General features: G+C 39.7%; 2 protein-coding genes across 4 annotated transcripts in view; one reads left to right on the forward strand and one right to left on the reverse strand.

The window, feature by feature from the left end:
- Positions 1 to 23,537, reverse strand: part of lysmd2 (LysM, putative peptidoglycan-binding, domain containing 2) — a 49,051-nt gene extending 25,514 nt beyond the window's left edge. For 2 of the 3 annotated variants that reach the window (XR_015843120.1, XR_015843121.1), the window contains exons 1-3: positions 23,067 to 23,537; positions 21,476 to 21,822; positions 17,710 to 19,926 (exon numbers count right to left, since the gene is read on the reverse strand). Coding sequence is in view for 1 of the 3 variants with exons in the window: in XM_088295447.1 (XP_088151573.1) it covers positions 19,875 to 19,926; positions 21,476 to 21,822; positions 23,067 to 23,318 (651 nt within the window). In the remaining 2 variants the exon portion in view is untranslated. Of the gene's footprint in view, positions 1 to 17,590; positions 19,927 to 21,475; positions 21,823 to 23,066 lie in introns of those variants that run through there. The other variant, XM_088295447.1, reaches the window with a different exon arrangement.
- scg3 (secretogranin III) lies at positions 2,487 to 17,339 on the forward strand. The gene is made up of 12 exons (XM_088295446.1): positions 2,487 to 2,869; positions 3,555 to 3,607; positions 3,684 to 3,726; positions 4,265 to 4,468; positions 6,548 to 6,690; positions 7,577 to 7,723; positions 7,809 to 8,034; positions 8,705 to 8,821; positions 10,535 to 10,618; positions 11,873 to 11,980; positions 13,350 to 13,439; positions 17,036 to 17,339. The coding sequence occupies exons 1-12, from the start codon at positions 2,773 to 2,775 to the stop codon at positions 17,152 to 17,154; spliced, it is 1,431 nt and encodes a 476-aa protein (XP_088151572.1). The 5' UTR covers positions 2,487 to 2,772; the 3' UTR covers positions 17,155 to 17,339.
- Positions 23,538 to 26,848: the final 3,311 nt, after the last annotated feature.

Raw genomic sequence — 26,848 nt, forward strand, 5'->3', positions numbered from 1 at the left:
TCCAAGACAGAAACTATATGGATGGATTGGATCTGGAAAATAAACCACAAATTGCACATGCGGCCACAAGTTTCCTGTTGGCTTCACAAAGATGCACGCGAAAGTTCACTTTGCTGACAAGCGTTTTGGGAAAAATAAAAAAGGAAAAAAATCCTCCTATAAACCATTCGGCTTTATAGGATGCCCTGTGGTGATTTGGACTGCAGACGTCATGTCATTCGCCCTTTCATTCTTTTGCACTAAAACTTGAAAATAATGTTATCTATGTGCTTGTATTAAATAAAAAACGCATTAAAAAGGCACGTTTTACTTTTGCTTGAACGCTGACCGCATTGACTGAGTCAGACTTAGACCACCATCCTATTATTTCATTTGTTGGAACATTGATCCTCAAAATGTAGAACTTGGGCTCCCTCTAGTGGTAAACACAATAATAAGCACAGTTGTGTTTTAGTTTCGCTTGAAAATAATGTGCGGGACCCAAGAGCAAAGAAGCACAAGGATTAGTAGAAAAGGTGATGATGTTATTTAATAAAGGATGCAGGAGATGATGGCAGACCAGTGACTACTTGGCACGGACCTTTGTGAAGACTGATATTTTAAAAGGTCTAATAATTCTGCAATTGTAGCATTAGTTTGGTACATGGGACAAACTCCTGAGGAAAAATTGTACAGGCAACTTTTTGTTTTGTCTATCTATCTAAATCTATGATAATACTGTTAAAGGGACGTATTACATTGCGGCAAAGACGAGAGCATGTACTTGCAGCCGCCAAACACAAGATGACAGTATTGATGTAGTCAAATATTAAGAATAGTTGTAAGTGATCATAATGCAACAGAAAAACTATGTGGCACCCTTGGCAAGAATTTGTTAGACCCTCATTGTTATTATTATTATTATTGCATAATGTGGTTACATCTACTTTATATCAATAAAAATTCTATTGTCTTTGCTGCTATGCAACTTTACAGTTAATGTTGCTCTTGATGATGGAAGAGCCAAATATTTTGGGGAGGTACTACAAGTTGTCTACGGCTGAAGGGGGGCTGGACCGATACATTGGGGCGATGAGATAAAAAAAATGTGGATATATTTTACAATATTAAATGAAATGCTGGCGGGGCCTAATTTGGGGCTACACGGATTTCTGTTGAGGTCCTGTATTAATTTTAATGTGTTATATGACACGGTAACAGTAATAATATCACAAAAATATTATGAGTAACTCGTTGTATTATGTACTACCCCAACACTGCGGCCTTCAGAGGTTGCAACCGGTGAATTTGGAGACAGTCTGTCTCCCGGCTGACCGGGAAATGCCTCGGGATCCCTCTGGAAGACGTGTCTGGAAAGAGTGAAATCTGGGTTTCCCTGCTGAGGCTGCTACCTCCGCGATCCGAGATAAGCAGTAGATAATGGATGGATGGATGGATGGATGGATATGATATTGTGCCTCTATATGGCGCACCTGAGGCTTTCTAAGCATTCTATATTTAATTGGGATCAGCCAGAGAATATGAAAGCAAGCAGATCATAAAAGCGGCCTTGTTAATCTGTGATGTGAGCACTAGTGTAATAATTTGCTGGTCGTTTAATTGTGCTTGCTGTTGACAAGCCAGTGGGCAGAGGAAAGATGTATAGCACAAGCATGGCGCACTGGGATTGTGTGACGCACATGACAAGGCCAGGTCATGCTCCAACGCTGCAAAAGGTGATGAGCAGATGATGGGCTTCAATTTGAAATTGCTGAAAACAAATGTTGCTTTTAATTAAATGTTGTTGTTGGTTTAAAATTGTAGACATGAGATTGCACAGAAGCAAGAAGCAGAAGCACGCAAAACTCCACACAAAACCTCTCAACTAAGAGGCACATGTGCTATCCACATTTCCATTATGCTACCTGTTGTGAAATGAATACCGATTACACTAATTATGAACATTAAAGACAAGATTTATACAGCTATATGTGACGTTTGACTCTAAAACATCACACATGATATTGTAAAGCATGAAAAGCCATTTGAGCAGCACGCAATTGTTGCAAAGTACTTGATTTAAATAAAGCGCCTCAATTCCCTTCAGAAGAGTTCCTTGGCACAATGAAGCCAGAAAAAGGCGGTAAAGCACTAATTTGGTCTAAAGAATTCGGGAATTTACGCCAACATAGTTCCTTGGCAACCACACGCCACATAATAGTGCCAAAGTGAAATTTCATTGCTTTGGCCTAAAGACAAAAACAGAGATTGGGATTTGTTCTAAAAAGGAGTCACGGGTTTGATGATTTTTTTTAAAAAAAACGTTGCATTAATAACAAATTAATTATATATCAGAATTTAGACAGATCTTTTAGTGGTCTTTCACTCTGAAGCATCACATAGCGTGCAGTATGTGCTCTTCCGGTGATCTGTGAGGACACTTTTTACAGCGTTCTCCTCCTCTTCCTCCTCCTCCTCAGTGAGGGGGCGGGTCCTGTTGTGCTGAGCAGTGTTCCATCCTTCGACCAGTGATGCTGTAGCTCACACGGGGCTTTACTCAGCCTTCCTTGCTCATCCTTTGTCGGAGCAAAACATTTTGCGTGACCTGTTTTCAGCACCGCAGCCGGTAGACAGCTCCACTTCCTTCCATTGTCAAGCGGACATCAGGCCAGCCGCCCCCCGCCCCCCGCCCCCCGCCGAGGGCTTCACTCGAGCGACTCGCATCCTTGGAGCACCAGCAACCCCATTTTTATTTTTTCATAATTGTTTTTTTTTTTTTACTATTATTTGAGGATGCCTCCTAAACATTTTTGCATTGTTTTCCATTTTCTTGTTTTCAGTCTACTAAACCAAATATCTGCCTTTCCTACACCGACAGCATCCAGCGAGGGTGAGTTGGCCTTTTAAAGGGCATTATAACTCACTCATATTCAATATACAGTCCAGACGTTTAGATCTTATATCTCCAACGATAAGAGAGCTAGCATTATAACATTATTCCGAACTGCAGAGGAACAAACTTTAGTGACATATCCTGACTTTCACAGAAAACCACAGAATCTCTAACAATAGAATAAAGTAGACCTTTAAGGATGCAAAGTGCTCACGACGAACAATTGATAACCATTGACTAATTCTAGCTCAGATTAGAGTCGGGTTTGTGGTTCTTTGTAGCTGTTTGCGGCAGTTCTCTGACAATTTAGCAGCAAATCTGCTCATTAACAGAATACAGCAAATTGAGCTGCAGCTCAGCAGCGGCTGTTGGGGCCTCCGGTCTATTTTCGTCTCAGTTTAATCTTTTGTTTGATAATCCGATTAAGGTCTGCCCGAACGAGGGGTGAGGGGGCGGGGGGATAGTAGGAGGGCAGCAGCGTTCATATGTCTCAAAGCTAAAACGGAAGCGATGACAAAACTCGCAAAATTGTAAAATATAGAAAATTCTGTGGGGATGAACTAAAAGCGGTCGAAATATAATAAACCACTTCAAAATGAGTTTAGCCAACAAATCCTCATTGGGATGCAAAAAAAAAAAGTGTTTATGATGTTTACTGTCTTTTGGTCTATTATTTTTGCAGATAAATCTGTATACAACCGACAGCTGACAGAAGAAAGACCACTCCAAGAGCAGGTGAGGCCTTCTCGTCTCCCCGCTCGACAAACATTAATTAATCAAAATCTAATATCTATGCGTGTCATTTCCTCAGATTGCTGAGGCGGACAATGTGAAGGCTGCAGTACAGCCGGCTGGTAAGAGGAAATCGTATCGCTAATCAATTAATAAGGCAGCCCGAGTTCAGGTTTCAACAATGCCGGGAAGAAAATGTCGAGACCCAAAAATGAGCAGATTGCTCGTCTAATATTTTGTCTTCACTCAAGAGTAAGGTTACAAAAGGGTGGAAAAATTACAGTAAATATCCATAAACCTTCTGGTAAATCTGAAAGGGAAATTAAATTGGGGAATTTGGAAATATTTGGGGAATTCATGAGAATTGCTGGTAAAAGACGGTGAAAGAGAACAAAAGCATCATATTCAAGCAGAAATATAAACGTTGTGTTTTTTTAAAAGCACCAAAACTGGAGACACAAAAAAAAATCATAGTGGCCTACTTCATTTAAATATTCATCAATTGATTAAACTGAAATCATTTTTCCAGTGTAATCAAACCTTCATTCCCATAAATAAATTTCCTGCTTTGAGAGTGTCGTCACTTTTCCAAGCATATTCAAAGGCAGCACATGCGTTGTCCGCAAATGATAAATGATTTTCATTTGTGCACGCTATCAGAGAGGAAGCCACCTGCCGTCACAGAGGAGCCGGACGTCAATGACCCAACCGAGCTGAAGTCATTAATCCAGCGCCACAAATCCAAGGAGACTTCTGGTGAGGTGGAACCAAAGAAAGATGAGTACATTCCAGATGATTCGGATTCGACCAAGAGTCGCCGTCTGGCTGAGGAATACGACTCGACCAAGAACGGCATGGAGCACGGCAAGTAACAAGCACAGTGATCGGTACTTGAGTACAAGTGCAGGTCCTTGCGTTGAAAAAAATACTCTGGTTAAAAACGTACTATTTGATCTCCTTTACTTAAGTAAAAGTAAAAAAGTACACTCTGTACAATAGGAAAAAAAAATAAGAATTTCACCATGCCGCTGTTGTCTTTACCTCTTCATTTAAATCGTCAAAAACATAAATGCTCAAGTACAGCACAGATTACTGTAAAATCAACTTAAGTAAAGAACAAAACATTTATACTCATGGGATCTCGACTCGAGTACAACCGAGGCTCATCCATGAGTGATCTTGTCTGCGAGCGGGTGAACTTTGAACATGCCACGTGCGTCTGCAGGCAGACATGAAAGCGAACACGTGGATGTCAGTGGGATTATCTCCCAATGAGTTTGTGCCAGCCCTCACAAGCGCTAGCGTTAAAACAACTTTTTTTGTTTTTAATACAATGCCACAAAAATACAAAAGACTCCACAAAAGTCAAAATTGACCGTTTACTGATCAGAGTTATAATAGTTTGGGATTTTTCATTCTAGTTCATTTTTATTTAGTTTTGACTTTTATCTTTTATTGAATTCAATTTTGGATAGTTTTCAGGATAAGTTTGCTTGTTTATATTGTTTTTTTTTCGTTTCGCTTTATTTTAGTTTCATTTTTAGTTTTAGTATTTGTTTTATGTGAGTGTGAGTGTGCGTAATGTATTAAGGTAACAAAAACTGACCGTAGCTTCAGATGTACAGCAATACCAAAATAAATATTTTTAAAATGAACCCCGAATTATATAATATTGAAAACTAAGGACATTTTTGCTAGATTTATTTAGTTATTTTTTTTAATCAACGAAAGTTGTATTTCGTTAAATTTCATAATTTTTCATCACATTTCAAGCATTTTCATTTTAACAATTTGTTTCAATTTACTATTTTTTTTTTTTTTTAGCTGCCACTGCTATTGATATTTATTGCTCTATATTCGTCTGATCATACCAGCACATTTCTGTGCTATTGTATTCAATTCAATTGTGTCATCCAAATTCCAATTCAAGGTTCCAGAAATACGCTATTGAAATCAAGATAACGGAAATAATAAAACGGAAAAAAATCCAGATGTCAGTATGTGAGCTGGGGTGAGAAAAATTATATGTACTTTGTAATTTAAAAAAAAGATTATTTCAGGAGTATTCCAGTCTGCCTAAAAAAAGCATACGCTAAATGCTTTCCCATCAGATTTCGAGAGATAAAACATCCAGAAATGATTCAGCGTAATAGAATCTGTGAAGTGAGGTGACTCAGGCACAAATCAATCGGTGCATAAGGCCCAGCATCTGTGAGCTTCTCATCGGCTTATGTCACATCACGATACAGCCAAGCATACTTTGGATGTTCTTTTTGTTGTTCCTCGGAGTGAGACAACAGTTGCTTGAAGATGAACCAATAAGGCAACGCACGCTTGCTCTTTGTGGGAGGCATGCGAGTTCGAAAAGAGTTGAGCAGGATGAATAACATCTCTGATAAGAGCAAGAAAATATACGCGCCGCAGTCAAAGTACTGGGATGCTTGCCAAAACACCTACTTGGAGTAAAAATGGAAGAAAATGTGTTTCATCACAATTTCATAAAAAGATTTTTTTCTGACCTATACTCCTTTATTTGCTCACTTATTTGCAATTTTTGTGGGCAGGCCAAAGCCGCATTTCATATAAAAGTTTTTGGCACAAAGGAAATGAACTATTGTGAGTTGAAGGCTGGAGATGGAGGCCGTTTTTCTCTCTCATACAAATGTAGAACGTTGTTCACATCCCACTGCCCATTTTTTAAAAATGTATTTTTTTTTATTTACCAAATCTTCTAAACATAAAATTAAATGTGGCCACTATGAGAAAAAGTTTTCACTGTTTTCCATGTGGCCCTCAGTCCACTCCCGATTGATAAATGGATCGAAGGTCCTTTGAGGATGGCAGCAAGATGGTTGTGAATTAGCGGCAGTGTGTTCTGTCAAATGAACAAAGTGCAACTCAATTAGCTCACACAAATGATGCCCCCCCCCCGTCCCCTCTCAGATGACACAGACACGTTCCGTCAGGTGGACGGCACTTTGTTGACGGCCGAAGACATCGTTCAGAAGATCGCAAACAAGATTTACGAGGAGGACGACAGAGGCGTCTTTGACCGGATTGTGTCCAAGCTGCTCAAACTGGGTCTGGTATGTGAAAGTACACATCTGGAGTTTCTCGAATGCGTGAATAGTGGCGGGAAATAACCAAGTACAAATGTTGAACAATCGACTTTACTTGAGTATGTATGTAGTTTTCCGACTTTTTTCTTTTACTCCCTACTTTTTCAAACAGATATCTTTACTTTTGAGTGGGGCCCGACTGATTAATCAGCCGATACGAGCTCTTTTAAAATCAACAAATATAGCCCAGTTGTTTTTTCTTTTTTTTTTTTTTGACGTATTACCACATTATAACATAAGGCAGACATAGAGATTTTTTCACTACGTTGTAAAATAAAAGAAATATTAAAGGACCAACTATTGTAAAACAGCTTCTGTTCTGCCTGCAATTCATGTCTTTATTCTTGTAAGCATTAAGGCATCATAAAAAAAGTTATTTCATTCTTTATATCTTTTCTTAATTAATCGGCTATCAGAATTGTATTCTGCCAAATATAGCCCCAAAAAAAAATCCATATTGGCAGGGCCATATTTCTGCCCCCGTTACCTGTGAGTTGAATGGAGAAGTGCTCACTAATATAGATTTGTGCAGATTAGTAAACAATATTTGAGAGAAAGAGGCCTTTCAAAACAGAAAAAAGGTCTTTAAATTCATCTTATGAAACAGGGAAGGAAAATTTTAAAGTGGTTCGTTTATATTTTTGTTCAGTAAATACAGGAGTTGTCTTTTGTACCTCCGATTAACCACCTTTGCCGCTCTCTCGAAAATGAAATGCTATGAAACAAGATTTTTGTTCACCCGTGTATTATTGTTTATGACGCCTCCGTTTGGCTCAGTGGGCTTCTCACAAGCATGGGTCAATGTTATACAATTCTCAGTTGGTTACAGTCTTGCTTTTGGTCTTCCGGTTAGATAACGGAAAGTCAGGCCGACACGCTGGAGTATCAGGTGGCCGAGGCCCTGCAAGATCTCATCGCCAAAAATGCCAAAAACAACGAGATCGAAGACAGCAATGAAGAGGAAGTCAGGGGTGTGCAGGACGTTCAGTCCACAAACTCGGTAATCGGTAATGCACTCTGAAAAAGTCATGGCGGCATATTTAAGTTCATTTCGATTCATAAAAATGTGCTACGTGCATCCACAGGAGAAATGGGAGCAGCCCAATAGGCGCTACAATGACGAGGAGGAGGAAGAGGATGAGGAGGTTCTGGGTGAGGTGGACAGGGATGTGGAAGACGAAGACGAGACACTCGACAATACTTGGGACAAAGATGATGCCGACGACGACAATGAAGTGAGCCCGGAGGACGGCCTTCAAGATCTCCAGTACTTCCCCAATTTCTATCGTCTCCTCAGGAGCCTCAATTCCGGTGAGCACAGGGGGTCATCTTACATCACACACACACACACACACACACACACGCACGCACACACGCAAACACACGCACACAAAAACCCCGCCTCCAAGCCAGGACAAAGACCTGGACATGTTGTTGCCATGGCAATAAGGCGTTCTGGATGAGTCACTGTTTAGTCCGCCTTTGTAAATTGACATACAAGAACACACACACACGCAGAAAACCAGCACTAATTATTCATAATCCCATCATCCAGAACCGTTCAGCCAAACGCCACATGATAATACCAACACGATAGCAACCAGTTGCTGCCAACACAAGACAACGTGCCGCCTCTGTGCAGAGGTGGCGCAAGTACTCACAGTCTGTACTTTCGTAAATGTATAACTAGAGTCACAAAATTCTTCTTGTTGTCATTAGTTGATATTTCCAATGAAAAAAAAACAACTAATTAAATGTATAACTACTTAGGACTCAAGTACTGTAGTCTGTCATAATAATAATAATTAATTCTCTCACACACATACAAATACAACGCTCGCATACACACAAGTGAATTTAAAACAACTAAATAAATACTCAAGTAATGTAAAAAGACGTGAAAAAAAAATGTACTTCGATACAGTACTCGGTTCAATTCCAGTTGCCATGACCGCTCCTAATTTTTTGGTGATTGTGTCAGATCAAGACGCTCAGGAAAGAGCGACGCTCATCACCATCATGAAGACGCTGATTGATTTTGTGAAGATGATGGTCAAGTACGGCACCATCACACCCGAAGAAGGCGTCTCTTATCTGGGTAAGACCACTTTACATAAAGGAGGCCCTCGCATTTACAACTTATCTGTTTCCAGTAATTCTGAGTCTTGATCACACCAAAATATAAACTCGTATTTTACCCAATCTGATAGTTTGACGATAATATTAAGATATTCACGACCAGTCGAGTAAATAAATAAATGGATCTTTGACGTCTTTGGCCGTCAATGGCAGTAAATGAGTTAAAAATCCAGGAAAGGGAACGTTCTTTTTGCATTTTTCTGCTTTTTATGAGTGCAAAGACACTTTCTCTTATCAGTGAGTGCAGCTGAGCGTAAAGCTGGAAATGACAGATGAGTGACAACGGTTTGATAACCAGCCTGCTTTTATGGCTTATCATCACGTCAAAGTCTTTCACGCGTGAAACACAGCTGTCACCTGTTTCTCCTTCATTTAACTTTCTGTTCGATGTTTGTCCTTTTATTTGGGACGAATGTAACATTTTAACGCAAACATTTGGTGTAAACCCGAGCGTGTTTTAATGCATGTGAGTGTGTATGCGAGTCCATTTGTGGTTCAGTCTAAAGTTGGGTGATAATGTTGTGTTGCTATGAAGGGAATTTGGCCAACTCACAATAAAAAGAATTATGCGAGGGAAAAAAAAAACCAACAAAAACAAAGGGCTGAGAATTTAGCATCTTGTTCAAAGTCCAATTTTGGATCTCATCCATTATCAGCTTGTCAATCATCACAAAAGCGAAATGTAGATGTCGGAGTCCTTCGCATGACCCTGAGGAGCAGCCGGCCATTCATGACCATATCCGGCTGAACAAAACAGCTATTACGCATGATGTCAGTTTCCATGGCAACCGGTCGGCCTTGGCCATATGGTTGTTATAGATTGGAACTCGAACTAATTGGTCAGAATTTCACAATTACCTAGCAACATGTTAACTCGAGGCGCCGTCGCCCCCAGTTGACCGGGATGCTCATTGAGTCAGCAAGTTCCATGACCTACTGAGCACATGGCAAAAAAAATAAATAAATCAAATTAAAAAAAAATATTAGACAAGACACAAAGCGCACAGCAGAGGAGGAGGAAAGCAACGTTTTAGCTGTTCAATGTTGAGAAGGAGCCTTAAAAAAAACAAATAAGAACAATTTGCCGCACAACAGGTGGTTGTGGGCGGTGTGAATTCAGACGGAACAGAACTTGCTAAGAGAACGTCTGATCGGGAGAAAGAAGTAGTAGTAAGTCGTCGTAATTGTAGATGATGAATCACGTCTTTTAATTAAGAAAAATATTAACCTACATTTATTGTGCCTTTGTGGAGGAGTCATCCAAGCAGGAAAAAAGAGATCATGCGTTCAATGCACTTTAAAGCATTTTGAATCAAAAGAACCGTCAGGAAAAACAGTGGCTCACAAACTATATTTAATATTCATGTTAGTCAATGTAACTTTTAGTATTTTATTAGGATTTATGCAAGCATCAATATTGTACCAAAACTGTTTGAAAAAAAAATCATATAAAAGAATAAATGCATGTCACTTAAAGTTAAACACAACTGAACTGCAATGACATATGGACTGCACTGGATTTAAAAAAATAAATAAATAAAAAGATCAAGCATCTGTAACAATATGCACAGTTTGAACATTTAATTGGTTTCTTTTTATTCATTTAGCAAAAGATGGAGCCTGCAAGGATGTGTCCTAAAGGTATTTATTTTTTTTTTTTTCATTCTCGTAGAAAACTTGGACGCTATGATTGCAATGCAGACCAAGAACAAGCTTGGGAAGGCTCTCGGACCGCCAGACTTTACAGGATCCAATGGTAAAATAAAACAAAATTATATATTTGTCAGAAGTTGATTGTTAGTTAGTTTGTTGCCATTTATTTCAGTATTTTCCATTTTTTCCTAAGCCAAGGCACAAATTTTATGACAAGATTGGATTGCATACCATGGAAAAAGAGTCTCCAAAAAATTCAATTATATTTACTGAACTGTCTCAATTTACTCGTAATTTTGCATTCTGCGAAATTTGTGCTTGTTTGAACGGACACAAAGCAAATATTGTCTTGCATGAATGGTAGCAGGTGTATATGCACGTTAATGGTGCCATCTGCTCTCGAGTCAAGAAGCGTTTTCCTGTTTTGCATGTCGCCAGCAGAGCGAGCTGCATAAAAAAAAAAATTTTTAAATATATATTTGTGGTCTGTTGTGGCTTGTCAATAAAGGGCCCGAGGGCGTCGCCCCTCCACTGGTAGTGATCGCCACATTGCAACTCTTGAAGGCAAAATATTAAAGAAAAATATTGATTAAAATAATATTTTTTTTAGATGAGCAGGATAAATAGTTTACAGTTAATGAATTAAAAATGTTTTGGAGTCTTGTCAAAACACTTCCACATGCAGTAGTTCCTCTTCAATGCAATCGTGCCGATAAGACCAAGGTGAGGTGCTATTTATCGGTGTTTCCATGATTAGTAATCACTTTCCGAGCAATTAAGTGAAACTGGATTATTTCCTGTGGCACACCCGTTTACCTATGACGGGGAAGTCGTTATTTTAATTGATCATAACTCACTCAGTAAGAAAGTATTGATTTCATTCATCGATTGATTACCGAGGCTTTTCATCATCGATCGCTTTGTGTTTTATTGCCCTCTGGACTCGATGCGTGCCTTTTGTGTCCATTTGATAACTTTTTTATTTATACACTTTAGATGTGTTAATGCAAAGGCAATAAAACTTCCCAAGCATGAGAATTACTTTTTTTTTTATTTTGTAATTTCCAACCAGCAGGGATCCACTGCATAGGTAAAAATGTTGTTTTCATTTCTTTTTTTTTGTAGATTTTACAATCTGTGTATTGTGCTAACAATCTCAAAAGTGAATGGTTAAAAAGAAGGGAAAATTTACATTTTATTCACTTTTATTTTATTTACTTCAAGCAATAAAATACGCATTTTTTTTAAATATAGGCTAAGTGTATTTTTTTTTTTTTTTTTTTGGTCATGACAAACCTAAAGTGTCGTTAAATCGAACAAAGCCTGGGGGTTAATCAAGTGTTGTGTTTCCGGGCAGTGGGAAAGAATTTGGACGAGGATGACAACACCAAGGCCGAGGCTGCCAAGATGCAGAAGGAGTACGAGAACCTGAAGGACTCCACCAAGCCGGATCAGCCATCTACCAGTCAGTCCACAAAGCAGCTGCGATGAACACGCTACACATTGTCTTTAGACAATAATTGTGATCCCACATAGCCGTTGAAACCAAAGGCCTTTTGATTTATTCGTGCAAAACAACTTCATTGATCTTGGTATGTTTTAAGCCTTTAAAACGGGGTTGCCCAAGTCCGCTCCTCTTTTAGATGTCTCACTCCTCCTACATACCTGATTCCAATTAACAGCTCATCAGATAATAATTATTTGAACGAGATATGTTGGAGGAGGGAGACATTGAAAAAAAAAAGGATGGACTTGAGCAACCCTGTTTCATTTACTGTTCAAGACAAACTGGATTGGTTTTGACGTTTGACAGAAATAAAAATACCCGAATTTGTCATTTGTTTGACAGTGAAATTGAATGGCTTTAACTGGACGCAAGTACACAAATATTTAAAAATATTCCCTCAGGACAGGTGCGACAAAGTTTATGAATATTCAGACTCTTCCAGATTACCTATGACCAATGGATTTTAAATTTAAACGTTTGTGTTGAATTAAGAATTAAATATGAATGGATTTTTTAGTTTTTTTTGTGGGACAAAAAGGACTTTGAAACGGTCTATGTTCCCACCACATTTGAACAGGTTCTCACACAAATATTTATCTGTTGGTCTATGAAGGGCATAGGAGGAGTCGCAAAAGAGTAATCCAGCGAAAGATTGTCATACATGCAAAACAGAAGTCATACAGCAGTCAGAAAGTCGAAGAACGGCCGCCAGAAAAATAGCAATTTCCCTTTCACGATCAGTCAGCAATTTCTTAGGCTAACCATACATTAAAAATATCTGGAGTTCAGATTTGATATCAACAATTGAGAATATTCCTGGCCCAGAGGATACCACAATATGTGTGCATGGAAAATGTGTTAAAAATTCACGTGTATTCTACTTTAACTGAAACTAAATGACGTCACCGCAATTAAACAAAACATCTCCTTTGTCCTACTTGGACTACAAAACAAAGCAGATCTTTTGTTTCTGCTCAGCAGAGCCAGCAGGAGATGAATAAATAAATAAATACGACAGTACAGCTGAGCCAATCATAGCACAGCGTCCGCGTTTGGCCCAGAACTAGGCCGGTCTTAGAAGAGTCGGCCAAATGCCGGTCTCAGCTGCCGTTATTTCCTGTTCCCGTACACTGCGCTCTACTCGCTCGATAGGAAAACAGGATTAGCCTCTGACATAAATATCGGATTAGAAACATTTATTGTTTGTTTTTTCACTGATGTATTATCAATTATAATTGCAGTTATTTCATGTTTAGTCCATCAGAAAATTGTATTTCGGGTGAACAAAAGCAATACTTGATTGATATGCATTGATTGTCATCAACAGATCGGCCCGGCAAGTCCGAGACGTATCTGGAAGCCATCAGAAAAAACATCGAATGGCTGAAGAAACACAACAAGGAAGACGGCAAAGATGGTGAGTTGAACGAAGGAAGGAAGGAACTCATGTGGCCGCTCAATCCTGAGAATTGCGACGGGTCACAAGCGGCTCAAAGGCACAGAAGAGCTCAAACCTTTAAGCTCGTTTTGTTGTCCCTAATCTGCATTGGAAATGAGCGCTTGAGGGATGCTTGACGAGACACTTGCTCCGCAGCGAATGAATATGGAGCATTCTTGATGAGTCTGTCCTAATTACTGCTGATTCCACTGCCTCGTTCAGAAAACTAAGGTCTATTCAGTAAACCCTTCCGACTTGTTCCTCTAATGATGTGTGTAACTCGACGGACAAAAGTCTTGCGACAGCCCTTTTAATCACGTAAAGTGAAACTACATACAGAATATCGCAGTAGTAGTAATAACCCGTAGCGGACTACAGAGATGAAGGAAAAAAAAAACTTGCAGTGCTTCTGGTTTATTTCTTATTCGAGGCTGAAGCATGTTATTTTAAAAAGTGACCGGCTTCTCTTCCGTTACGTCGGAAGACTGAAATGTGGCAAAAGGTCCTAATGTTCTAGAGGGGGAATACTTTCGCAAATGCTTGCGAATTTTGCAAAAGCAAGTTGTGCAAAAAAGTACTGAAACATTTTCCATCTGGACGAGCATCCAGAAGTTAAAAGAAGGTCGAAAACAATTTCACCGGTAAAGATGACCGTGCATTTTAACTGTTCTTTGTTGGATGAATGTTATGAAATGTTACCCGAAAACCGAATAATATCCCGAACGTCTTGCAAGTAGTGCATTTTCTTTCATTTTTACCCTGACTCACAAGCAGTCCTGACTCTTCTGTCCAAACTGCACACCAGAAAGTTGAAACAAAAATTCAACTAAATTGAACTTTCCATTTTTACAACGAGGAAAATGTAATCTTCCAAGAGCTAATATTTCTCTTGTTCAGCAAGTGCTGTTGTTTCTTTGGTTGTGGCTGTCGACGCTGAAAACTGATTGATGCTCAAAAGTCTCCCTGATGAGTAAAAAAATCAATGCCCAGCGGTATTTCATTTGGCAGCAGGAAATGAAATGTTAATGAGCTCTCACTGTGCAGGCCATCAACAGCAGAATGTGACAATTGCTTTTTACAGTGCGCGCCGAGAGGCTTCATTCAACATGCGTCGTGTGAAGCATGTGCTGTGAAACAAAAAGCCAGCGTGCCTTTTAAAGAAACGTTGAAAGAATTTTGACAAGCCTGAATTTACAGGACAATAAAGACCAGCAGGGAGGTTTGAACTGTGTCTCATCGTCAAGCTTCTATGTGGGACACTTCATTAGCATTCTAGTGTGGGATGGTTGCCTGGGACAACAGTCGCCTCCCCGCCTGCCTGTCGACTGTTCAGCCAAAGAAGACACATGATAATCGGAGAAAATACACTGAACACTTTCACAGTTACAGTGTACATCCCGTTTTCACCAAAAGGCACAATCCAATAGCAGCAATGTGGCCATGTTATAAAACACAAATTGTGGAGCAACACATGTCGACAAACAATATCGCAATCATTTTTTTAAACTCCATAAATTGTGGAATAAGCGAATATATACTGCCAATAGTCATTCTCTGTGAAAAACGAGCGTTCCAATGAGGTGAGGGAAATGTGTTTAAATATTGAAAATATTGTAGGATGCTAGTTTGCTTATTCACTACAAGCCGAGTAAAAAAAATGGATCTTTGACGTCTTTAGCCGTCAATGGTAGTAAATGAGTTAAGAACACTTATTTCTGAGAGACTGGAACTGATCATTAGCATTCCTATGAATTACAGTGGGGAAAGATTATTTGTGATAAAAATGTTTTGAGTAAGGAGCTTGGTCCGAGAACAAATTAAAGTCATAACTCAAGGCACTGCTGTACAGTACACTCAACAACACAGTAGAACCACACACAAGTAGAAGAACTGTGTTTTTCAACTCATGTTTTGTTTTCCACTATTGTATGAACATTGGCATACTCCAAAGACACGTCACTAGTAAGGCTTCTTTACACTCCGAGTACCACCAGTAAAGTGCAAGATGTTAACAAATAGAATTTTACGTCAATAGTAGAACTAGTCGCATGCATTTTGCCCCAAAGACCTTACTAGAAAAGGACCTTAATATATGTGAAGGATATCAAATAAATACCTCAAAAGGTAATCACTAGATTATGCAAGTGTACCTAATTAAGTGTCCAGTTAATATATTGATTGTTCTCTGTTGTCGGAAAAGAAGAGCAGGTGGAAAACAAAGGTCTCCTTGACCTCAGCCAGTGTCATAGAAACAGAGATTGTGTTTACGCCACAAGACGCACACATTAGGACAATCTCAACTGGCGGGTTGTTTGGAAACGTGTGCGTGTGTGGGTGTGTGGGTTTACGCCTACACATCACGCAGATTAGGCAGAAGAGCAGATGGACGCACAGGCCACATACTGATTTTGGTTCTTGGCGCCTCACAGTCAAGATTGAAAGAATTTAATCCCTGACACACGTCAGGTTTGTCATCAGCAAACAGTGTCCTGGCAACTGTATCGTGAAGGAAGGTGCGTCATTAACAGAGGTTTTCCCAACTGAAATTAATAACTGGAGGTCATCTTCCTCTTTGATTAGTGTCGGAGCAATGTTTGTTTTATTCCTAGGACTGATAACAAACAGCTCATTTCTGGAGCTACACTTGCAAGTGCTGTGACGTTAAAGGGATGAGTAAAAGGACAAAGGAAATTAAAACTGTCTTTACAAGGGTAAAACATATGTTGCTTTGAATTCCACACGGAATGGGTCATCAGATTAGACACCAACACTTTTCTAAAAATAAAAATAATAATAATTTAAAATATTTTATGTATTCAACAAAAACAGGCACCAAGCCATCATAAATTTTTATTTGTCTTGGTCAACCATCAAGAGCACACATTTGAAGTTTTATTGTTAAGATTTTTTTTGTTTTCAGATCATAAATGGCTGCGTTTGTTAGTTGCATACTGATTTCATTTTAGCATTACTAAGGTTGGACTCAAGAGTACATGCTAGCTGATTTTGACACGATGCTAACTGGTCAAGAACAAATGTAGCGATATAATTTGCACTCCAAAAAAATAATGTTTGTTTTTCAGATAATGAGTAAAAGGGTTGCGAGTATTTGAGTAACCCTGAAAATGTGGGCATCAGTTATTTGAAATTTCTTGGGCGGGACAGAAAATGTCCCTTTGATTGTGGAATGACCCTAATAGGGACAAGTCTAACATCAGCTTTAGGCTCCCTTATGGTTTTTTTTCCCCATCACACATGCTTAGACTGACCTCAATCCCTTGTAATGATAACTACGGCACAGATTACATCTTGTTTGGGTGTCGTGATGACTGGCCTATCCTCCATACATGTGTGTCTCCCCTGCTGAGTGGTCATAGATTCACTCAGTAGCCACAACATTATGTGCAACCCGCCCAGAGCTGCACTACATCAACAAGTCTGCCTGCCCAAAGATGGTTCTGCTCAGTTTGATACGAACTTTCAATAAAGCCCAATAACTACTGAGAGCTGTTGACAGTCTCACCTTAATCCAAAAAAGGTAACGTGATCACTGTGTTTATTTTTTTGTGTGCCAGACTACGACCTGTCCAAACTGAAGGACTTCATGGACCAGCAGGTGGACTCTTACATTGAGAAGGGCATCATAGCCAGGGACGAGGGGGACACCATCAAAAGGATCTACAGCAGCCTGTGACATCATCCACTATCCTCCAGAACTGAATCCAAATACTAAGAGAACATTCATTTCTTACTTACACTTGATCCCCATGGCATGGTAAAGTGTATTCATTATAATTGCTTATTCTCCCGCACATGCTACAATCATATTGAGGGAAAGGATATAATAAAATTTTATGAATAAAAATAATTGTATTTCTATTTACACGGCAAGATTGATGAGTAGTAACCCCAAGCTTTGTGATTGTCATTTCTATCCATTTTTTTAAAACACAGAAATAGCACTGGAAAATCTTAAGGGACCAATAGCTGATAATTTTGCAGAGGTCTTTTAATTTTATCTATCTATCTCTATCTCTATCTCTCTATATATATATATATATATATATATATATATATATATATATATATATATATATATATATATATATATATATATATCAGTGGCGGGCTGTGCAATTGACACCTGGGCCTTCAGTGAAGTCCTACTTGTACAACTTGAAAAAATCCCCCTCATACTATCATCATTTATGACATCACGGCTGGAGAAATAATATCGAGAGACACTTACGCAGTACCGGGTGAGAAAGCTCCTTCTTGAAAATGGCCCCGCTCGTGTGTCTGCAATTAATTCCAAACTTTTTGATCCTTCGGCCATTGTGGATTAAAAAAGCAAAAATATAGTTTAGATTTTCGAACGGTCGCCAGTGACGACTTGCGGGTGTGTTGATTCCGCATACCGTTGCCGCCTCACGAGTAAGTATCCAATCACAAGCCGCGTTCATCACCCTCAATTTAAGGCCAGCTCGAAGACCTTACTGTCATCAATTTGTAATCTGATTGGCTATCGCAAGTGTCTATCAACTTAAAAAGCTCCCTTGCGCACACAGAACAGACGACCGCGCGATTGTATTTGAACGCTTCCGACGATAGTGCGTGCAACTGGAACCGCCTAGCAACAGGAGCTAGCTGAATTCTGATTGGATAAAAACTCTAGGATAGACCATGATCATCATTTCTTGATTGCGTTAGGCCAGCAGAGAAGGCCCACCACTGATATATATGTGTGCGTGTGTATGCGCGTTTTTTGCTGTATATATGAAATCTTATTCTATTCCTGCTTTTCATTTGACCAAAAATATATTTGTGTTTTACATTATAGTGAACGGTTGTAACGCAATGTGTCAATCATTCCTCTTCACGTGTCTGTACATTAACATTTCCATCTGAGGAGACACACAAGATGAGGTATTATAAAATGGAAATATGTGACTTATTTTTCCTAGCCTGTGAAAGCAATTAAAACACTGTCTTTTCTTTGCAAGTGTGCTTAATAGGTCCAATAGTGCAAAAATGGTCATGGGAAGTTGACACTGAAATTATTACACACGCAACACAACCGGTTTAAATGCCAGCACTTAACAATACTATAAATGCAACATGTTCTTTTGCTTGGACTTCATGAGCTGAACTCAAAACGTTAAAAAAAAAAAAAGCTAACTTGTGTGTCATTTCAAAACGCTTGACGATTGCACTGGTGTGACATAGGCCGGTCACTATAAAAGGCCGCTCAACAATGCGCTGTTTTATCACACGGCCCAACAGCCCAATGTCACAGAAGTTGGAACTTTTGAGGGAGCCTGCAATTGGTATACTGACTGCAGGAACCTCCATCTGAGCTGTTGCCGATGATTTTTCTAAAATAAGACGTCTCCAGTTTGTCGTCGACGCAGACTTCAGTGGACAAATGGTCACAATCGATGGCGTCTGGCACTTTGGAGAGGTGCTCTCTTCACAGTCACAGTATAAGGCAGATGGTAGACAACATGGACAGCATTGTGTGGGTGAGCCATTTGATCTCAACAATGAGAATCCCCCCCCCCACTTTGTGACAATTTGTTTTTCTTCGTGACACCTCAACTATAAAACAACACAAACAAGAGCGCGAAAGGGCTTTTGATGGCAAAATAATTTATTCACAGATATCCTATGAAATGCGCCGTGAGCAACACTGACGCTCAAGTTGCACAAGTTGAATGTCTGCAGCTTTTTGTTTTTAAACAACTTTCTCCAGAAACATTGCGCACAATTCCGACACACGCTTTCCTATAACGTCACCATCTACATGGATCTGTTCATCATTGAAGTCGTTTACAAAGCGGAATTTCACAGAAAAAAATAAAAAATGACTGACGCCTCTTCGAGGCGTACCCATTAAAAATGTACTTGACAATTTAAACATTGGTGGCAGCAAACGATCGGATTGCAGTCATCAGTTGACTGTGACTTTTATTTTGGGCAGCCCAAGGCTCCCCTTGTGCAATAACCACGTTGTCTAACCATCATCTTGCTACGCCACACCTGCGCTGTCGCTTACAGATATATCCCGGCAAAGGAAACAAGCTCAGAACACAGATTTAGACAGATTTGTGAACACTACCAAGAGAAATGGTTTTTGTGGTGTATGGTAAAGCATCAAAAAAAAAAGCCGCAGCTCTTTTTGAACAACATGAGCAAAAATAAAAATGTTGCATTTATATTCTATTCAGTGCATGAATAGATTGATAGTACCTGTATACAAGATGTTCCACTTATGCTGTCTGTCTCCCTGGGCAACTATCCAAAAAAAAAAAACAATCGCACATGTCATAACACTTGCATGTCCATAATAAATAAAAGGCATACGTAACAAGCAAGAAAAAACAAACAAGCGGAGGTTCAGGTAAACAGGGTCCATCATATTTCCTGGTAAGACGTGCTGGGCGCCGTGTAGTTCACCTCACTGCTCCTGCGGAAGAGGAAGATAAACAATGTGGAATGGAAATTTCCCACTGCGGAAACACACATCCGCTTTGAAACTGGTCACAAGGCCGTGCGTGCGTCGTGTGTAAATTATGAATAAGGCTAATCGGACAACGGTCTTGGCTATAAAGCTCATGTAACCAGGAAGTGTCGTTCGTTCAATCAAAATCATGAAAAACTGATTCTTTAAATTAGTTTTTAGGAAGAAATTGAGAACTCTAATCGAATACCAGTTGCCAATTATGTGCTCGTACTAAAGCTGCAGCGATTTAATATATTCACAAGTGAGTATTCCCATTGATTAATGTGACAAAAATGTCTTTTAACTCATTTACTGCCATTGACGGCTGAAGACGTCAAAGATCCTTTTTTTTTTTCATTTTTTACTCGGCTGGTAGTCAATGAGTTAAACATGACGTGCAAGTGAGGTGTTGGTATTATTTTTATGATCTTGTTCAACATGGAGTGTGAATCGCTTCAAAGGGCGGAGCTTGATCAGGTGAGTGAGCTGGACCTCAACAAATGAGAACGTCGCATAAGCTCATTTAGAACTGGCGAACACATTTGAAGTAACATTGCGGGAACTTCACAAACTGAGAATTCACAGCATTTTCAGTCAATGTTTGCGCATGTGCGTGTGTTTGAACAGAGTGGCGCTCTCGCAGGTCGGTGTGATGTGAAAGAGAAATGTACACACAGGGCTTTGCACCGGAATAGTACAAAACGTTTGGATACAGTTAGCTAGCAGTTGAGCGGACAGTTGAACAGATTTTCTTGTGAGAGTTCGTCATCGTGACCCAGCAAGTCAAATTCTTGACATTTGCAACATGTGGCGCAGGATTCCTGTCCTCTGCTCTCTCATTGAAGCGCGTAGAAGACTTCAGAAGCCACTTAGGAACACTTACGTAATGAGCTTTGTACAAACATGACAAAACAGCTCGTGATCATATTCTTCATCATATTAATTCAAAACGTTCACAAAAATGTACTTATTTCCATGAGTTTTTGAATGACTGCACTTTTAGGAAAGCCGTGCAGTCAACTACAGCAGTCATTCTCAAACGGTGGTGCGCAGATTCCCTCTAGTGGTACAGTACAGTTGGATTTAACTTTTAAGTTCAAAGCGTTTGCATTTAATCTACAAAAGATGATTGTTTTGAAGCCTATAAATACAATTTTCACTTAACTTTTAAGTGCATTACATTTCAATTAAATCACTGACGTGAAAAGTGGGGTGGTGCGCCGGCGTGGTTTTAAAGGGGACCTCTAAAAGCCCATTTCAAAGTAGTGATGAGGAAATGGAGCAATATTAAAAAGTGAGATAAATATGTGGCGTTCAAATCTTTGTGTCTCGTCTCGTATTTGCCAAAACAGCGCGCTCAAAATTACAACAAAAAAAAATTGCTTCTTTTTTTTTTTTTATAACGCCAAAATTGTTTTTGCAAAGCTTGTACTGTACTTGTAGTTATGAAAGTGTTCCTGTAATTGTGTACTGCGTAATAACAAATACAGTGGTTTTGTTGACTTGACCTCACCTTACTTCCTCTTCTTTCAGCCTGCGCGCCGCCTGCTTTGACTGTTTTATTTGCAAGTCCAGTCTTTGTAAGAAGTCCTTGGCAGAGAGTTCCTCCGCTTTGGGCGGGGCTGCTCTGGAGTCTTCGGGCGGCGGCGAGGGTGGGGGCGAAGGTCCCTCGATGTCCAGCGACACGACACAGGTGGTCTCCGTCTCCTGACACGCGGCTTCGCTATCCCCGTCAGGAGACTCCAGAGACAGTCCGTTAAAAATGGAGTGCTTGGGCACCGCCACGGGGATGTTGAGGCTGCTCTTGAGGAAGATGCAGTCGTTGCTAAACAGCTTGTTGGATCTCTTGATTTGCTCCATCTAGAAGATTGGGTAACAGCAAAGAAGAAGAAGAAAATGTGTTCATATGTGTTAATTGCGAGGAGGATGGGGAAAATCACACCTGTTCTAAAGCTAAATGTTTTGTCATCCATGTTGGCCTTAAAGTATCTTCATATGTTCAGTCTATCGTGGCTGTCGAGCAAAAATCCTGTATGTGCAAGTATGTTTTTGTTTTTTCCACACGTGCGAAGTAGTACCCCTCCATGCCATCGGGGGCGATAGTCAATGCGTGGCCTTGCACGGCGATGTTGAAGAACGGCGATCTTTCGTGAATGAGAGTGATTACTTTGTCTTCGCGCTCTTCTCTCCAGCCAGCCGTTATGTCCATAGAGGAGATGTGAAAAATGAGCAAGGTTCATTTAGTTCTTGAGAAATAGCTTCAATTTTCACCGTTTTTCTGCTTTCGTCACTTCCAGTTCTTGTCCAGTGACAATATGACAGGCTGGCGAAGTGGTTATCATTTTCGCAGGAAGCTAAACATTTTGTACAAGCATGAATACAGACTTACAGTGTCTGCACCGTCACCGATACTGTTATCATTTTCTCTCAGATGTATAACATGTTTGTTTGGATTGTGTTTGAGTAATGTAGAAAAATATTGAGGTTAGCTCTATGTTAACGTCAAAAGAACATTTGTTGCCACCTACTGAATTAACCAGTCCCTCTGTGATTATGTTAACTCACAGCCATCCCAGGTAAGATAAATGTACTTTTTGGCTTCTATATCCGTCAATGGCAATGAATGAGTTTTAATGATGCAAAAAAATTTTTTACGTGATGTACGGCCAGCGGATGTAAAAAAGATTTTATTGTACTGCCAGCGTTCCATCTCCCTTCCAAGCTATTTACCTTAAGGAAAATGTTTTCGACTTACATTCAAAGTATGGTGGCACAGAGGTTGGAAATCATTTTACGCTTTTTTTCAATCGCTTTTAGTCAATTGACATAAAAGGGCTTGTTTACAAGTCATGACACTCGGAATTACTATTAAAGTATGGTGAATTTATATAGAATTGCGATTAAAAATATTTTAGTATCGTGGATATAAGCACTTTACAAAATCTTTACGTCTTATTATTTTAAGTAAAGGAATTGAATCGGTCCTTCTTGTCTTGGCAGTCTTATATATACAAAGGTATTGGTACTTGTACTTATGTGCGGAGTGCGACTACATTTATACCGGAGTATATTGATGGAGATGTGGAAGTAGAAAGTGAACTCACCGTTACACCATATTTGAGTGCAATCCCCTGCAGAGTATCGCTGTCTGTAACCCGATGCTCTATGAATTTCTCCCCCAGAGAGGCCGTGACGCTCGCCGTGCTTCCGTACGAACGTATCTTCGTCCGAGCGAGGCTTTGGGAGAGTTCGCTGTCCGACTCGGAACCGGACCTCGACCGAGGGAAGATAGGCTGCCCGAGTCGTCCTCCTGCTCCTCCATCCCGCATCGGTAATACGGGCGAGAACTCCGCCATCTTCTTTGGATGTAATGTGGAACTTGTGACCTCGGTGAATGTTAACGTTCGACTTGCGTGGCCGGGGATATATAAATGACAGCGTCAGGGTGCACAAAGGTTGCCATTCCCGGTGGAATTCTGCTTGCTAGCCGCAGTGGAGCGACATGTTTCGGGGAGCACTACCTCAAAATTCACTTTTGTCATTGGCCATCACGTCGCCGTAATGACGTAGCAGCGGCAGCGCGTCCAATCAGCGACAAGAACAATCATTCAGTTCCGGTACGCTTTTAAAATAAAACCACATTGCTCGGTGGGCATATATAAAAGATCATTTTTATTTGTTATTTTTTAACGGCTTAGTGAGTAAATAATAATTATTATTTTTATTGAAAATTAAAAGTTGCACAAAATTTTACACTGCAGCAATTAAAGGTCATGAACATGTTTGTTTAAATACATTATAAGGCCATCCTTGTTCAGTTTTATTTTTAACAACATATTAAACTATATTAAACACCGCGATCGAAGAAATGCTCAGGGAGTTTGAGTGAAAGCTCAGATGCATGGCTAATTAGAAGGACTTGCTTTAGGGTTGTAACAAACGCGACACGTTGTTGTGAGTTTTATTATCCTGTCTTTGGCATAATGGACTTTTGTAAGTTAAGTGGTTTGATTAAATAGAGTGAGTAGTTTGCTTTGTTTGGCACTTAAACTTCAACTGGAAATGGCAATAAACAGCTTTAAGCAGAAATTATTGATTACTATTTGCTACCATGAAGTTCACTACCACCATCTAATGCACTAACTACATTTTTCTCACAACTCAAGACAAAAAGAAAAGGGTGATCCACGATTCATATCTTGAAAAAGAAAATGATTTCAACCGACATGACCTATGATAGAAAAAAAACTGTCTAGCGTGAGGGAACATGTAAATGTGAGTCCCGCCTTTTCGGTGCGCCATTTTGTCTGACGACATTTATCTTGGATGCGGGTCCTCACGAGGATAAGAAAAGTAGCCCTGAAATCTTATTTGTACTATTTCCTGAATTCCGGAGAATTGAAGAGACCATCGGAACAAATTTGGATCACTTTTTTCCTTCTTGAACATAAAAATGAACATGCATTGAGTACATTTAGTTAATTAAGGGTTTATTACCTAGTAATTCGCATTTGTTTGGTAACTAAATTCCAACGATAGATAGATAGATAGATGACCAATTACATTCAAAGCTTCCACCCTTATTTTATATGAACTGGGGGAAGTAATGAATATTTTATCTCCCGTGGTCCAGCACGGCACTTCTCGGGAGCAACAGGTGAGTTAATCATTGCAGAACTGCAGGCGCAGACCCATCATTGAACTGCGAGGTAATGAGATCGTTACGGGAACACTGAGAACCCGTGAAGGGAGAGTCTATCATGTCTAAATGTTCTCACCTTTTTATTAATGCTATCAATATTTCCATTGGCCTTGTTTCTGCTTTGTCTGGTGCATGAATATTTAAAGCACAAAAGAATCACTGAATTAGCTTTACCTCTTGAATTAATATCGTCAGAAGTAATAAAACCCCCTAAGTGGTTGCAAACAATGATGGTCCAACTGCACTGGACGGTGCTGATGAAATGTGCTAATGCGTTATTCACCTGGAGCACAAAGATGGCAGGTGCAGCTTTGGGATGTACACAATGAAATCTAATTTGCCATGTGGGAAAGTATTGGGTTACAACATTCAAATGGTGAATCCATTACATGACTCATACAGAAGAACAGCCAAGGATGTCTGCTGATTTTACAACAGGAATGATACCAGCCGCCCTCTTAAATGAAGGAGGAACAAAGGAGGAGGAGTAAGAACATGATGAGTCATCGTCACAGTGTTACCATGACGACAATCTCCAGGGCTGCCTCCTGATGAATCTGGTTGCACGCATGGATGTTGACGGTTATAAGTTATTACATTGGGTGTAATATCCCTTCAAACATCAGCTCACCAGACAACGTGGTTCTTACACATCCGCAACGCTAATGAGGACACGTGCGACAGAAAGTTAAGAAATAAATACTGGAGGTAGAGATAGTATTCAATTCATGCACAAACAAATGAAACATTTTGCCACATCTTAATCTTTTCGGGGATATTCATTAAATGGTCATTTTAATTGACATGGTTCTTTCGGTCCAAAATATTATAAATAAGCGGTACAGAGTATAAATGTCTGTACATTTGAATGTCAATACAGTAAATGTTCAACATTTGGTCTCTTACGACTACTACCGGAAAACTGAGGCGCTACACCTGAGCGGATTGTCACATTCTTTTGAACACTAGATGGCGCAGTTAACCAAGTTTTAATTCTCATCTTTGGAATGTTCAGCATTTGTTAGTTGTTTTTTTTATATATACATCTGCGCGCTAGTATTTGAATCCAACAATTTATTGTTGAGAATTAAAGCGTTCGGATTCCTAAACTTACTTCGGAGGGCTGGTTCATGACTAAAGATTACAATGGTGATGACCTAAAAATGCACAATATGTATTTTTATTGGGGTGAACAATAAAATGTCAGGGAACTCCAACTTGAATTCTTCCACTTAGAGGGATTACCTTGATTCATTTCCCCCATTTGGAAAAATAAAATGTCAGTCGTCAAGGGGCATGGGAATGTACTTTCCATTTGTTGGAAAACGTCGGATTGTCAGCTCAGACACGTAAACACTACCTTACAGCCACATATGCAACAAAATCCACAACTCCTAATTCAATCGTCTTCAAATAAGAGGCACGAGGTTCTGCTTAAGTGCGGTCAGTGACTTCATGTTATGTGACGTAACGCCACGTTCTTAATCTTTTCTAAATGTTCTTTTAAGTCACTCCTTCCTCTTTGGTGAACATTTGTGTGCCAGTCGAGGTCACGTTCGATTACTGAAGATTACACATCAAACCAAGTGCACATCATTTGACGACCTCAAATTCTTTGTGTTTAAATCCTTCACATGACCTCCACTCTGACAACAGCTCAGCGCACTTCAGGCCTCTTGAAACCCACCAGGATGAAGTCCCATATGAGAATGACATCATCTCCCAGGCATGTGCAAACAATCACAGAAACTGGATTTGATTCAAGGGTGTAAAGGAACACCAGCAAGCGCATCACCCAAACCGCAAAGGCCACCAAAAGACATTCGTAAACTCAAATATCATTGCAAACTGGTTACAAGTCATAAAGAATATCAAGTAGACTGAATGTAAAAACATTTATTGTTGAAGATATATTCAGCAGTGCCTTTTACCAGTCTTTTTGTCTTTGCTGCGTCGGCACCTGTATTTTACCATCATGTACAAAAAAAAACAGTAGTTGTGCAGATATGTGTTGTACACATATTGGAGAGTGCACACATTTCATTTGAGATGCCATTAAAAAAAAAAGAATCATATACACGAGTCACAGATAAAGCCCAACAAAGCAGCTGCACATTAGCTGTCCACCGCTGTGTGCGGTGTGAAAAGACTAATTCCATGTAAGCATGAAAAAAAACAAGGAGG

Source organism: Idiotropiscis lumnitzeri, chromosome 5 (assembly GCF_059441095.1).
Source record: "Idiotropiscis lumnitzeri isolate Australia: NSW breed Sydney's pygmy pipehorse chromosome 5, RoL_Ilum_1.0, whole genome shotgun sequence".
Taxonomy (NCBI): Eukaryota; Metazoa; Chordata; class Actinopteri; order Syngnathiformes; family Syngnathidae; genus Idiotropiscis; species Idiotropiscis lumnitzeri.